Source organism: Panthera pardus, unplaced genomic scaffold (genome assembly GCF_024362965.1).
Source record: "Panthera pardus isolate Hobbes unplaced genomic scaffold, ASM2436296v1 HiC_scaffold_123, whole genome shotgun sequence".
Taxonomy (NCBI): domain Eukaryota; kingdom Metazoa; phylum Chordata; class Mammalia; order Carnivora; family Felidae; genus Panthera; species Panthera pardus.
In genome coordinates, this window is record NW_026526681.1 from 118,619 (window position 1) to 133,553 (window position 14,935).

Here is a 14,935-nt window from a genome sequence, read left to right on the forward strand (position 1 = left end):
TGCAGGCTGTAGGGTGACAGGTTTGAGTAGTTGGCACTATTGGCCTAGGCTCCGCGTAGCTATTCAAAGACTTCTAACCTTGTGAAACGGGATGCTACTTGAAAGACGCTTTCTCCCCCTGTTGTTTCACAGAGATGAGTATACGACCCTTGTCCTGTAGGCCTTGCATAGGTGTTCCAATGAGTTCTCACTTAGCGAAATCAAATGTTACTTGAAAGAATGTTCCACCCACAGTTATTTTCAGAGAATGCAGCCTATGGCACTATCTGCCTAGGCCCCACATGTGCATTGCAACGTTTGTAGCTTGGTGAAAGGAAGCTTTAGGGGAAAGATTTCCCTTCCCCACAGTGCTGTTTTACAGAGTGGAATATATGGCACGTTGCCTGTAGACCCGCCGTTCCTTTTCCACCAATTCTGAGATCAGATGCTAGAGGGACGACGCCTTCGCCACAGTGCTGTTTCACAAAGTTGAGGACAAGGCACTTTCCTCATAGAGTTCGCATAACGTTTCAAACCCTTCTCACCATACGACAAGGTGACAGAACGATAACCTCCCCGGCCTTTCATAGAGTTGCGTCTACTGCACTCTCTGAGTAGGTTTTCCAATAGTTCTCACTGGGTGAAATCCGATGTTAGTTGAGGGAATGTTTCACCCAGCATATTTCACAGAAGGTAGTAAATGGCACTATCGGCCTGGGCCCCGCACGTGTGTTCAAACATCTGTAGCTCTAGTGGAAGCAGGTTTCAGGTGAAACGTGGCTTCACCACAGTGTTGTTTCAACAGTTGCGCATATGGCACGTTCCATGGAAGTCATGCTTAGGTGTTGAAATTACTTTAAGTTTCTGAAACCAAATGGTGAAAGAGAGCTTCAGCATACTGTTGTTTCAGGGAGTTGAGTATATGGCACATTCCGCACAATTCCCTGCCGGGCTGTTCAAACTCCGGTAACTTAGTGAAACCAGAGGTTAGTGGGAAGATGGATTCCCCAGTGTTGTTTGACAGAATTGCGTATATGGCACTTTTTGCCTAGGGCCCGCCATGGTTTTGGACAAGCTCTAACGTAGTGAAAGCAGTTGTTCGTACCGAGATGATTTCCCCATAGTTTTGTTTCGCACAGTGAATGAAGTGTATTGGTTTTTCCGGCCAGGAGCTGCATAGGTTGTCAAAGCCAGTGCCTACAAACGCACTTACCATGTTGACCCCAGAGAGTTTTCCAGAGTTGCCACTCATATAAACCAGATCGATGTTAATTGAAAGACAACTTCACCAGATTGTTACTTAACAGATTTGGGTAGATGGCAGTTTCCTTGTAAGTCATGCCTAAGTTTTCAAACTATTTTAACGACGTGAAAGCAGATGTTCGGTGACAGTTTCTCACCAGTGGTTTTTCAGAGTTGACTCTCTGGCATTTCCTATAAGCTGCGCATGTTTTCAAACCTTCCAACGTAACGATACATGATGTTCGCTGAAAGGTGGTTTTCGCAAAGTCCAATTTCACAGAATTGAGTGCATGGCACCGTCGGCATAGCCCCGCGCATAACTTTTCAGACACTTCAGGGTGAAACGTGATGCTAGCTGAAGGATGGTTTCACCATGTGTCGATTCACAGAGATGAATGTATGACACAGGGTAGGCCTGCCTATGTCTTCAAAGAGTTCTCTCAGTGAAACCAAGTGTTAGTTGAAGTTTCTTTCACCACAGTATTGTTGGTTACAGAGTTGAATAGATGGCCCTTTCCGTCTCTGTCGCTCATAGAGTTTCAAAGACTTCTAATTTAGTGAAACGAAGTTTTGGTTGAAATAGGGTTTCTCCACAGTGTTGTTTCACAGTGTTGAGTATATGGCACTTGTCCTGTGGGTCCCGCATAGCTTTTCAAACCGTTGTCACTCGATGAAACGGAGGTTGGTTGAAGGTATGTTTCACCACAGCAGTGTTCGACAGAGTGGAGTTTACGGCACTTTAAGTGTTCCTCCCTGTAAGGTGTTTCAATCACATCTAACGTAGTGAAAGCAGATGGTGGTCGGAAGATGGTTTCACCACATTGTTGTTTCACGGTATTGAGTACATGGTTCTATTCTTCTAGGCCAACATTTGCATTCAAACACAACTTAATGAAACCAGATGTTAGGTGAAGGATCATTTCCTCAGAGCGTTGTTTCACAGAGTTGCGTATATGGCACTTTCCGTTTAGGTCATGCGTTGCTTGTCATGTAAGGGTTAAATTGTAGTGTAGGGCTAATGCTTAGCTTGAAAAATAACAGCTTTGTGTTGACATTGAAGGTTAAGAGATAACAGCCTTGCTTTACTCTTATAAATTACGCCTCATACTCTTGTAAATTAGGCTTCACCAATTAAGGAAGCAAAAGTTCAAAGAAAAGAGCATCAGAGGCAGGGTCAAGGAGATCCACTGGTTGCAACTTAGAGGCAGAAAGTCTAAAGTAAACACCTCATTAGGCAACTGTTTCTAACTCATCTGGAAATTGTTTCTTTGTTCTGTTCCCAGGTGATGATAAAACGATGTGATCGGTTATAAAAACTCTGTACCCCGGCTGTTCGGGGCCGCACTCTTATCAAGAGTGTTGGTCCCGATCGGTCGGCCTTGCCTCTCATTGTAATAAACTTTGTTGTGACTGTCACTGGTGCCTGTAGCATTCTGTTTCATGAGTCGTGTGGATGCAACATTTGGTGCGTTGGCCGGGAAAGTTAAAGGTCTGAAACAGGGCCCTTTCTTGGATTGTTCTGCGGGAAAGTTAAAGGTCTGAAACAGGGCCCTTTCCTCGGATTGTTCCGCCAGAAAGTTAAAGGTCTGAAACAGGGCCCTTTCTGCGGATTGCTTCGCCGACCCCTGGGAAGAAGCTCGGGATTGGGAGAGGTAAGGAATTCTTGGGGCGCGCCATTTGGATGACTCAGGAGGGTCTGCTGGATGCGGCTATAGACCCAGAGTCAGGGATCCTACCGGGACGCTGGTGGACCCCATTTGGTTTGGTTTTTGTCAAGAAGGATCCTATTTTCAGGTGGCTGCCACGGCCTACTGGCCTAGAGATCTCAAATTTGTGTTTTCTTCGTGTCTTAATTGTCTTCTTCCTGTTGACTGTCTGTGCGTCCTTGTCAGTTCTGCCTATCTTTGTCATGGGTCAAAATCAGAGTACTCCCACCCCTCTGAGTCTCATACTAACCCATTTCCAGGACTATAGGAGAGCTGCCTCAGTTTTCGGCCTCCACGTTAAGAAGTCAGTCCTTCGAACTCTCTGCGAGGTGGAATGGACCAGCTTTCAGGTGGAATGGCCTCCACAGGGGACCTTTGACCTTACATTGATATATAAGGTTCATGATATTGTCTTTTCTAGGCACGAAGACCAAATCCCATATATTGGGGCATGGAGGACCCTCATCGAAAACCCTCCAGATTGGTTAAAACTTCTCCTTCCCCTTTCCCCTTGCCTCCCTAAAGTACAGGCTTTACCACTCAAAGGCAGCCCATCTGAAGCTCAAAATAAGAATCTTGACGGGACTAAGCGGCTGCCCCCTCTATCACCTGCACCAGAGGAAGAAGAAGAAACTTACCGCCCGCCGCCCTATAGTTCTCGCTCAAAAAATACAAGTCAGGATGCTTCAGATCAGGAGGCAAGCCCGAGTCAGGACACTTCCCTGAGCCCATCTCATACCCGGTCAGGGACTCCCTTTCATCCCCCTCCCACTGCCCTACCCCTTCGTCCAGGGCCACCCCTGCAGGGTGAAGTCCGACCCTTTATGACTTATGTACCCTTCTCCACTAGCGACCTTTATAATTGGAAGCTTCAAAACCCCTCGTTCTCAGAGAAACCCCAAACATTAATTTCTCTTCTTGAAACTATATTTGTGACCCATCAGCCAACCTGGGATGACTGCCAGCAGCTCTTGCAGGTTCTCTTCACCACTGAGGAGCGAGATAAGATCCGTCGTGAGGCCCAGAAATTAGTGATGGGGCCAAATGGGCAACCCACCGTGGATCCTGCTGTGCTGGAGGAAGTTTTTCCTTCCTCGCATCCTGAGAATTGGGACCCAAACACCCCTCACGGTAGGCAATCATTAACCCTATTTCGCCAGACTCTACTGGGAGGTCTCCGAGCGGCCGCCCGCCGGCCCACAAACATGTCTAAGGTAACAGAAGTAATTCAGGGAGCTGGGGAAAGCCCCTCGGCCTTCTTAGAAAGGCTCATGGAGGCGTACCGCACCTTTACCCCTATTGACCCTGAGGCACCTGAAAATAGAAGGGCATTAAATCTGGCTTTTGTCTCACAGGCAGCCCCAGACATTCGGAAAAAGTTACAAAAATTAGATGGGTTTTCATAGCCCAAAAGGTTTTCAACAATAGGGATTCTCAGGAAGAAAGACAGACAAAAAAATTAAGCAGGGTGGTGGCAGCCGTCCTGGATGCCCGTGAGGGAAGAGGACCCAGAGCGCCCAAAGAATTCTGGTCTGAACAAAAGAAAAAAGATAAACAAAGGGTTAAAGTGTCACTGGGAAAAAATCAGTGTGCATATTGCAAACAAGAGGGACACTGGAAAAAGGATTGCCCCAACTTAGCCCAACGCAAAACTGGGCCACCCCAGGTATCTGTGATGGGAGTCGATTTCGACTGACGGGGCCGCGGCTCGGTGGCCCCTTCTGAGCCGTTGGTTACTGTTAATATAGGGGGCCAACCTAAGACCTTCTTGGTGGACACTGGGGCAACCTTTTCAGTTTTAAAACAAGATCCTGGCCCCACCAGGCAAGGGGCAACCCTGGTGCAAGGAGCAACTGGGTCCCAGACTTGTAAATGGACCACTGAACGACAAGTAGATTTAGGCCGTAAAACTGTTACACATTCTTTCCTAATCATGCCTGAATGCCCCTACCCTGGATTACTAGGTAGAGACCTACTGCATAAACTAACGGCTTCTTTGAAATTCACTGAAGGGGGTATGCATATTAAAGTCGGCCAGGATGGCCCAACAACGGTAATGGTGACTGTGCCACTTGGGGAAGAGGGCCTGCTCACTCCAGTGCCTAATGAAAATGTTCATGCAGTCGATCCCCTCCTTAAAAGCCTCCAGGCGGATTTTCCCCAGGTATGGGCTGAAACTAATCCACCTGGGCTGGCAATTCATCAAGCTCCCATAATAGTGGAACTTAAGGCATCCGCACTTCCGGTAAGACTAAAACAATATCCCATGTCCCGGGAGGCTAGGCAGGGAATCGCTATTCACATCAAGCGTTTGCGCGACTCTGGCATTTTGATCCCATGCAAGTCGCCATGGAATACTCCGCTTCTTCCTGTCCGGAAGCCTAATTCATCCGATTTCCGGCCAGTTCAAGACCTAAGAGCAGTAAACGCCAGGGTAATGGACATTCATCCCACTGTACCCAACCCTTATACTCTCCTTAGTCTGCTTCCCCCTTCTCAGGTGTATTATACAGTTCTGGACTTAAAAGATGCCTTCTTTGCCATCCCGCTGGCCCCACAAAGCCAGACACTATTTGCATTTGAATGGACTGATCCTGAAGAGGGAAAAGCCGGACAGCTCACCTGGACGCGACTCCCCCAGGGATTTAAAAATTCTCCTACTCTTTTTAATGAAGCCCTGCACCAAGATTTAGAGCCATTTCGGATTTCCAACCCACAGGTAACTCTATTGCAATATGTTGATGATATCTTGCTGGCGGCCCCTTCTCATTTAGAATGCCTGAATGCCACCAAAGGACTCTTGAGTCTTCTACAAAAACTGGGGTACCGAGTGTCAGCCAGAAAAGCACAGGTCTGTCGTACTGCAGTGACCTATCTAGGTTACAACCTTAAAAAAGGTAAGCGCTACCTTGGTGAACAAAGAATTCGGGCCATACTCGATATTCCTCAGCCTAAAACTCGCAAACAAGTCCGCGAGTTCCTTGGGGCGGCAGGCTACTGCAGACTATGGATACCTGGCTTTGCTGAACTGGCAGCCCCTTTGTATGCCACCCTCAAAGGGTCTCCAGAATCCTTCATGTGGGGAGAGACTCAAACCAAAGCCTTCCAAGCTTTACGAGATGCTCTCATGACCCCACGAGCCTTGGCCCTGCCAGATCCCACCAAGCCATTCCATTTGTTTGTAGCCGAAAAAGGGGGGGTAGCCAAGGGAGTTCTGACACAGCGCCTAGGACCTTGGCGCCGACCAGTGGCTTATTTATCAAAACGGCTGGATCCAGTTGCTTCCGGTTGGCCCCCATGCATTCGACAAATTGCTGCCACTGCGCTTCTAGTTAAAGATGCAGACAAACTAACCTTAGGGCAAGCATTGTCTGTCACGGGGCCCCATGAAGTGGAAACTTTACTGCGGGCTCCCCCAGAGCGATGGCTGTCAAATGCTCGGATTACCCAATATCAAGCATTGCTACTTGACCAGCCCCGAATACGTTTTTGTGCTCCCACAACCTTAAACCCAGGCACTTTGCTGCCTGAAGGACAGAATCCCCCTCTACACTCTTGCCCAGAAACCTTGGCAACGATCTCGTCCCTCCGCTCTGATCTTACGGACATTCCTTTACATGACCCTGATATCAGCATGTTTTCAGACGGCAGTAGTTTTGTGTTTCAAGGGCAAAGGTATGCCGGTGCTGCGGTGACGACAGACCGTGAAGTTTTATGGCAACAGACCCTTCCCCCAGGAACTTCAGCCCAACGCGCAGAGCTCATCGCACTAACAAAAGCCCTAAAACTTGGAAGAAACAAGTCAGTTAACATTTATACGGACAGCTGCTATGCTTTTGCAACCGCGCATGTACACGGATCCATTTATCAAGAGCGTGGTCTCCTCACAGCAGAAGGCAAGGCCATCAAAAATAAAGCTGAAATTTTAAATCTTCTAGCAGCCATCTGGGAACCTGCGAGGCTGGCAATCATTCACTGCCCGGGACATCAAAAAGGCAACTCCCTAGAGGCAGTCGGAAATCGCCTGGCTGATGCAGCAGCCCGAGAAGCTGCCCTAACTAAAAGTGAAAGTGCCTTGGAGCTACCGATCTTGACAGAGCCCCTGCTTCCACTGGAGCCCAGTTACACTCCTAAAGATTTGGAGTGGATTTCCAGAAAAGGGGGAAGTAAGATGCCGGGACAAAAGTGGTTTCAGGATCCTGAAGGTAAGATCCTCTTACCCGCGGCACTCGGGCGGCGCATGGTGGGTCAGCTCCACCAAGGGACTCATCTGGGAAAAACGAAGATGGCGGAATTAGTGCGGAGAAAGTTCAGGGCACAAGGGCTGGGAAAAGAGATTGAAGAGGTGGTTGAAAGATGTGTAAGCTGTGCCCAAGTAAATCAGGGTGCAAATAGGAAGGTTTCAGAAGCTAAAAGAGATAGAGGAATTGAGCCAGGCCGCTTTTGGGAAGTAGATTTTACTGAGATTAAACCAGGGAAATACGGATATAAATATTTGCTTGTTTTTGTAGACACCTTCTCCGGGTGGGTCGAGGCATTCCCCACTAAATCAGAAACGGCTCAGGCGACAGTTAAGAAATTATTAAATGAAATAATCCCTAGATTCGGGCTGCCTCTGAGCATAGGATCGGACAATGGCCCGGCCTTCACGGCGCAGGTGTCCCAGGGTCTGGCCCAGGCATTGGGAATAGATTGGAAATTACACTGTGCATATAGACCCCAGAGCTCGGGTCAAGTAGAAAGGATGAATAGGACCCTAAAAGAGACCTTAACCAAATTGTCCCTTGAGACAGGCGAAAATTGGGTTGATGTCCTGCCTTTTGCCCTTTTGCGAGCGCGTTGTACTCCATTTGTCAAGGGATTTTCCCCTTATGAAATTTTATTCGGCAGACCTCCACCTATCCTGCCGAGGCTAGGAGACGATGTAATGGAACAGTTGGAACAGGACCATTTGCTGGCTTCGCTCATGGCCCTGCAACATGTACAGAAGGAAATAACCAGGGCCTTGAGAGAAGCCTTCACTCATCCTCCTGTTCTTCCCCACCCCTTTCAACCAGGAGACTTAGTCTGGGTCAAAAGGCACGAGCCTAAAACCCTGGAGCCGCGCTGGAAAGGACCACACACCGTGATTCTGACTACACCCACGGCCGTGAAGGTAGATGGTGTCCGAACCTGGATTCATCACTCTCAGGTTAAGAAAAACTGCGTGAAGGCGGGAACAACCCAGACTGATGCAGAACCAGATAACAAAGAGCAATGGAAGGTTCAAAGGCATCCAGAAGATCCTTTAAAGCTAAGACTGATGCGGGAATAATAATTTTCTGGGTTTGTATGGTCATAAGTGTGGGGGACTGTATGGAATTGCATCCCCTATCTTTTTGGCCATACCAATGGGAACTCAGGGACACTGTCACGGGAAAGGTGATAGCATCTAATACCTCTTCCACTGTGCCTTGTTTTTTGTTTGATTTATGCGACTTGGTGGGGGACTCATGGGGGACTCTAGTTCCTAATTATAAACAGCCAACGGGCTTCGCTCCTCCGGTCCCCGAAAACCCCTATATGGTTACCTATGGATGTGGACACAGGGATCAAGAACAAAAATTGGCTAACATACCAGGGTTATACAGTTGCCCTGCAAATAGAAAGGTCGAATGTGAAGGAAAAGGCCAATACCATTGTGCAAAATGGGGTTGTGAAACGCTGGCCCCCTGGCTGACAGGACAGGGCCATGATCCCTTAATCACCCTCCTTAGAACTCCAGATCCCAAATGTAAGACTCAAGGAAAATGTAACCCAACAAAAATATGTTTAAAAAAGGTTTCTAGTTCCAGTACCTTTTCCTCTTCCTGGGACACTGGACACACTTGGGGTCTCAGGATGTATGCTCCAGGAGTTGACAAGGGCATTTCCTTTACTATACAACGGGTTAAAAGAAAAACTCCACCCAATCCGGTAGGGCCAAACAAGGATATGATTTTACACCCCCCACTCTTTCCGACTGTCCCTTCCCAACCTACCCCGCAATCGGGTGCCCCCACAAAGTTAGAATTACCAACTACAGGTCATATCCAGAACCCGTTCTCCCCTGAGACACATTGGCTAGATGTAGTAGATTCTATGTATGCTTGGCTAAATTCATCTCACACCGAGATTGTACAAGATTGTTGGCTGTGCTTAAACCCTAAACCTCCATATTATGTGGGAGTGGCTACAAATGCTAGCATTGGACAAGACATAGAAAAGCATGTTGTGAAATTACTAAATCCAAGCACGACATTGTGCCCTTGGGGTTCACGACCAATTTTAACCCTAGGAGACCTCCAAGGGCAGGGTTGGTGTATAGTGTCCCAAGAATATAATTGGCAGAACTCCCCTTACAAAAACTCTTGTGCAGAAGTGTATATTCCAAGTAGTTCAGATACTGATAGCGCCCAAAATATAGCATACCGAGCCCTTACTGGAGCCTGGTTTGCTTGCTCATCAGGAATTACCCCCTGCATTGCAGCCACGTACTTTGGGGTCGGCACCCAAGAGATTTGTATCCTAGTTCATATTCTCCCACAAATATACCTATATAGCGGAGAAGCAGGGAGAGAACACTTACGTCTATTTGAAGGACATTCCAGGGTAAAAAGGGCAGCACCAGTCCTCATTCCACTCCTAGTGGGACTGGGAATTGCAGGATCCACAGCTATTGGAACTGCTGGACTCATTGTGGGGGACCAAAATTTCAAAACTGTAAGCAAGCAAGTGGACCGAGACCTAGGCTACTTGGAAACTTCAATTTCTCGGCTAGAACACCAAGTAGACTCTTTAGCTGAGGTTGTATTACAAAACAGAAGAGGGCTTGATTTACTCTTCATGAAGGAGGGGGGCCTCTGCGTGGCCCTCGGAGAAACATGCTGTTTTTATGCGAACAATTCCGGAGTAATCCGAGACACTCTCAGTTTGGTCAGGGATAATCTTAGGGCCAGGGAACGTGCCAGGGAAGCCAGCAATAATTGGTATCAGAGTTTATTCTCTTGGTCCCCCTGGCTCACATCATTGCTTACAGCCGTAGCTGGGCCACTGCTATTGTTACTTCTCGGGTTAACTATTGGCCCGTGCATTATCAATTGGTTAGTACAATATGTCAAGAAGCGAGTTAGTGAAATAAAAATTATGATGATCAGGTCCAATTATATCCCCTTAGTTCCTAATGATGAATCAAGGGATTGATTCACTGACAAGAAAAGGGGGAAATGTAAGAGTTAAATTGTAGTGTAGGGCTAATGCTTAGCTTGAAAAATAACAGCTTTGTGTTGACATTGAAGGTTAAGAGATAACAGCCTTGCTTTACTCTTATAAATTACGCCTCATACTCTTGTAAATTAGGCTTCACCAATTAAGGAAGCAAAAGTTCAAAGAAAAGAGCATCAGAGGCAGGGTCAAGGAGATCCACTGGTTGCAACTTAGAGGCAGAAAGTCTAAAGTAAACACCTCATTAGGCAACTGTTTCTAACTCATCTGGAAATTGTTTCTTTGTTCTGTTCCCAGGTGATGATAAAACGATGTGATCGGTTATAAAAACTCTGTACCCCGGCTGTTCGGGGCCGCACTCTTATCAAGAGTGTTGGTCCCGATCGGTCGGCCTTGCCTCTCATTGTAATAAACTTTGTTGTGACTGTCACTGGTGCCTGTAGCATTCTGTTTCAGGAGTCGTGTGGATGCAACAGTCAAACTGCTTTAATTTTCTGAAACTACATATTCATGAAAGAATCTTCGTCCAGAGTGCTTTTTTTCAAAGCGTCGAGTATACGGCACTTTCTGCATAAGCCGCACCTAGGTTTGCAAACACTTCTAACTTAGTGACACGAGCTAGTTGAAAGGTGGATTGTCCACGGTATTTTCTCACAGTATCCAGTATGTGTCACTTTCCTCATCATTACCCACATAGGTTTTCAAACCCTTCTGACTTCGTGATACCAGATGTTACTTGAAAGAGCCTTCCTTCCTGCAAAGTGCAGTTTCACCGAGTTGAATATATGGCACTGTCGGCAGATACCCCGCAAACTTTTTCACAGAGTTATGGCTTGAAACGAGATGTTCGTTAAAAGATCGTTTCACCACAGTGTTGTTTCCACCGAGTTCTGTACGTGGCACTTTCAGCAAAGGCTCCGCATAGTTTCAAACCCTTCTCAGTGAACAAGATGTTAGTTGAAGGATGGTTTCCCCACAGTGGTGTTTCCCAAGTGGTGCATATGGCCTTATTCATGCAGGCCCCGCCTGCGGTTGCAAACCCTTCAGTCGTAGAGATACATGAGGTTAGATGACATAGGATTTGCCCACACACATATGTGAAGGGAGTCGAGTATATGGCACTTTCCCCATAAGCCGTGCATAGGTTTTCAAACACTTCAAACTTAGTGCCCCAAGATAATTGATAGATGGATTGTCCACTCTATTTTCTCACAGGGTCCCACAGTATATGTCACTTTCCACATCGTTCCCCACACAGGTTTTACAATGCTCCTCACGTAGTTTCATAAAGATGTTAGCTGAAAAATGCTTCCCTAAGAGTTCAGTTTGAGAGTGGAGTATAGGGCAATTCTGCATAGGTCCCGCAGAGCTTTTCAAACACTTCTAACTTAGGGAAACGAAATGTTAGTTGAAAGATCGTTTCCCCACAGGGTTGTTTCACAGAGTTCAGTATATGGCACTTACCGTGTAGGCTGTGCATAGGTTTCCAAAAGAGTTCACCCTGGGCGAAATCAGATATTAGTTGAAAGAAAGGCACTTTCCCCATACGCCGCGCATAGGTTTTCAAACACTTCTAACCTAAATGAAAGAAGAATTGAGTTGAAAGACGGGTTCTCACAGTGTTGTTCCACAGTTGTCAGTATCTTGTACTTCCTGCCTTTTACCCGCATAGTTTTTCAAACGCTCCTTCCTAACTTGGTGCTACAGGATATTACTCTCAAGATGGTTTCCGCAAAGTGCAGGCTGACAGAGGTGAGTGAGTATATGGCACTTTCGGCATAGGCTCCCCATGGGTTTTCTAACGCTTCCAGTTTAGTTATACAAGATGTTGATTGAAAGATGGTTTCCCCACATGTTGTGTCACAGATTTGAGTATATGACCCTTTCCGCATAACCCCCAATAGTCTTCAATTCTCAATGATGGAAACCAGATGTTATTTGAAAGATCTTTTCACCACGTCGTTGTTTCACACAGTTGAGTGTATGGCCCTTAGTTTTTAGGCTTCTCATAGGTTTTCAAACCGTTCTAAGAGGAACGAGATGGTAGTGGAAAGGTGGTTTCCCCACAGTGTTATTTCACAACGTTGAAGGCATGGCATGATCCTCGTGCATAGGCCCCGCATCTGTTTTCAAACACTTGCAACTGATATTAAGAGACAGATTGTTTCCCGACCGTGCTGTTTCACAGAGTCGAGTAAGTGGCGCTTGCACTGTAGCCCCATTATGGTTTTCGAGCCCCATTATGCTTCATTAGAGTGAAGCAAGAGATTAGTTGGAAGATGGATTCCCCACAGAGGGGCTCTAAGGCAGTTTCCTCAAAAGCCCAGCATGGGTTTTCAAACACTTTGTTCGTGAAAGAGGATGTCGGTTGAAAGACCATTTTTCCACATTTTTCACACAATAGAGTATAAGTCACTCTCGTCAAAATTCCCTGCAAATGGTGACAACACCTGGCAGGGAAGCAAGATGTTATGAAGGATGGTTTCACCACACTGTTGTGGCACAGAGTTGAGTAATCATACATTCCCCATTGCTGCCTGCGTGGGTTTTCAAACCCTTCTAAATTAGTGAAATCAGACGGTCGTTGAAAGAGGTTCACACCAGAGTGTTGTTTCACAGAGTTGACTATATGGCAACTTGTCTCATAGTTAACCGATCATAAGTTTTCCATCACTTCCAAATTAGTGAAACCGAAAGTTTGTTGAAAGATGGTTCCGCACACTCTGCTTTCACAGATTTGAGTGTAAGGCACTTTCTGCATAGGCCGCAACCTGGTTTTCACACGTCTAGCTTCGAGAAACCACATGTTAGGTGAAAGGTTTCCCCACAGTCTTCTTCCATAGAGTTGAGTATAAAACTCTCAGATAAGCTGTTGTTTCACAGAGATGAGTGTACGGCACTTTCCACCTAGACCCCGAATAGTTTTCAAACCGTTTTCAATTCGTGAGGCCAGATGTTAGCTGAAAGATCGTTTCAGCACACTGTTGTTTCCCACAGTTGAGTATGTGGCACTTAGCCGTTAGGCTTCTCCTAGGTTTTCAAACACTCCTATCTCAGCGAACCCAGACGGTAGTTGAAAGGCGGCTTCCCCACAGTGTAGTTTCCCAGAGGTGAGTGTATGGCACCATCCTGCTACGCCCTGCGTGCGTTTTCAAACACTTGTTACTGAGTGCAACCAGATCTCAGCAGAAAGATGCTTCCCAGATAGACTTGTGTCCCGAGGTGAGTATGAGACACTTTCGGCGTAGGCCCCGCGTGGTTTTCAAACACCTCTAACTTAGTGAAGCGAGAGATGAGTTGGAGGATGGGTTCCACACAGTGGTCTATCTCAGAGTTGCCTATATGGCCCTTTCCGCACAGATCCCGCATAGCTGTGAAGCCATTTTAACTTAGTGAAACTAGATGATAGTTGAAACAACGTTGCCCCACAAGCTTTTCGCAAGGTGATGGCACTTTCCGTGTAGGCTTCACATAGGTTTCCAAACACGTTTCACTTAGTGAGACCCGGGGTAGACCGTGAACGACGGTTTCCTCCCAATGTTCTTTCCCGGAAAGGAGTGTACGGCACTCTCCACTTCGGCCCCGCATGTGTTTTTCAACGCTTGTAATTTAGTGTAACCAGACGTTCAGTGAAAGGTTGTTTCCCCAAGTGTTTGTATCCCTGAGGTGAGTGTCTAGCGCTTTCCCTGTACGCCCCGCATAGGGTTTCAAACTCTTCTAATTTTGTGAAACGAGATCTTTCTTAACGACGGTTTTGCCACACTGTTTTTTTTTCACAGAGTTACATACAAGGCACTTTCCGCATAAGCCCTCCATGGGTTTTCCAACATTTATAACGTAGTGAACAAGGTGTGAGCTGAAAGAGTGAAACACTTGTAACTTAGTGACACATGATGACAGTGGAAAAACGCTTTCTCCACAGGATTCTTTCACAGTGGCTGCTATATGTCACCTTCCACGTCGTTTCCAGCATACATTTTCTAAGTTTTCTACGTCAAACAGGATGTTAGTTGGAGGATGGTTTCCTCACTTTGTTGTTTGGCAGAATTGAGTATACGGCCCTGTCGTTATCGGCCCCGCCTGCTTTTTCACGCATTTTTGACTTAGTGATACAAGATGTTAGTTGAGAGATGGTTTGTCCACGGTATTCTCTCACAGGGTCGTGTGTATGTCCCTTTCCTCGTTGTTCCCTGCCTGGCTTGTCAAACCCTTCTAACGTAGGGATACAAGATGTAAGTTGAAAGATGGTTTTCGCCAAGTGCACTTCGACAGAGTTGAGCGTACGGTTCTGTCGGCACATGACCCGCATAGATTGTCCACCACTTCTAATGTAGTGAAGCGATGTGTTACTTGAAAGAGAGTTTCTTCGCTTTGTCGTTTCATAGGTTCTTTGTCACTTGCCGCGTAGACCCTGCCTAAGTTTTCAAACGGTGGTGACTGACTGAAATCAGGTGCTAGTTGAAAGATGTTTTCAGCACAGTGTGTTTTCCCAGAGTTGAGCATCTCGCACTTCCCGTCTAGTCCGTGCTTAGATTTCCAGACTCTTCTATCTTGGTGGAACAAGAAGTTACTTGCAAGGTGGTTTGTCCAGAGTACTCTCTCACAGCGTCGACTATGGGTCACTTTCCACATCGTTCCCCGCATAGGTTTTGAAACGCTTCTAATGTAGGGATGGAAGCTGTTAGTTGGAAAGATGGTTGCCACAAAGGGCAGTTTGACATTATGAGCCGTGCCTAGGTTTTCAGTGAGTTCTCACTCGGTGAAAC

General features: G+C 46.7%; 1 protein-coding gene across 2 annotated transcripts; it reads left to right on the forward strand.

Moving 5' to 3' along the window:
• The first annotated feature begins 2,818 nt into the window (after positions 1-2,818).
• Positions 2,819-8,241, forward strand: LOC128776405 (uncharacterized). 2 transcript variants are annotated; one of them, XM_053900654.1, is made up of 2 exons: positions 2,819-4,058; positions 7,985-8,241. In XM_053900654.1, exons 1-2 carry the CDS (start codon positions 2,903-2,905, stop codon positions 8,239-8,241), a joined length of 1,413 nt encoding a protein of 470 aa, XP_053756629.1. In that variant the 5' UTR covers positions 2,819-2,902. The 2 variants fall into 2 exon arrangements, 1 of the variants encoding a protein (XP_053756629.1); XR_008421455.1 differs by lacking the exon at positions 2,819-4,058 and adding an exon at positions 6,895-7,132.
• The last annotated feature ends 6,694 nt before the right edge of the window (positions 8,242-14,935 follow it).

What these genes read in the sequence shown, in the direction of transcription:
- LOC128776405 (XM_053900654.1), top strand. Translation starts at nt 2,903, where the DNA reads ATGACTCAGGAGGGTCTGCTGGATGCGGCTATAGACCCAGAGTCAGGG. An exon ending in GGACCCAAACACCCCTCACG is followed by an intron (nt 4,059 to 7,984) that starts GTAGGCAATCAT and finishes CCTTTCAACCAG; the next exon opens with GAGACTTAGTCTGGGTCAAA.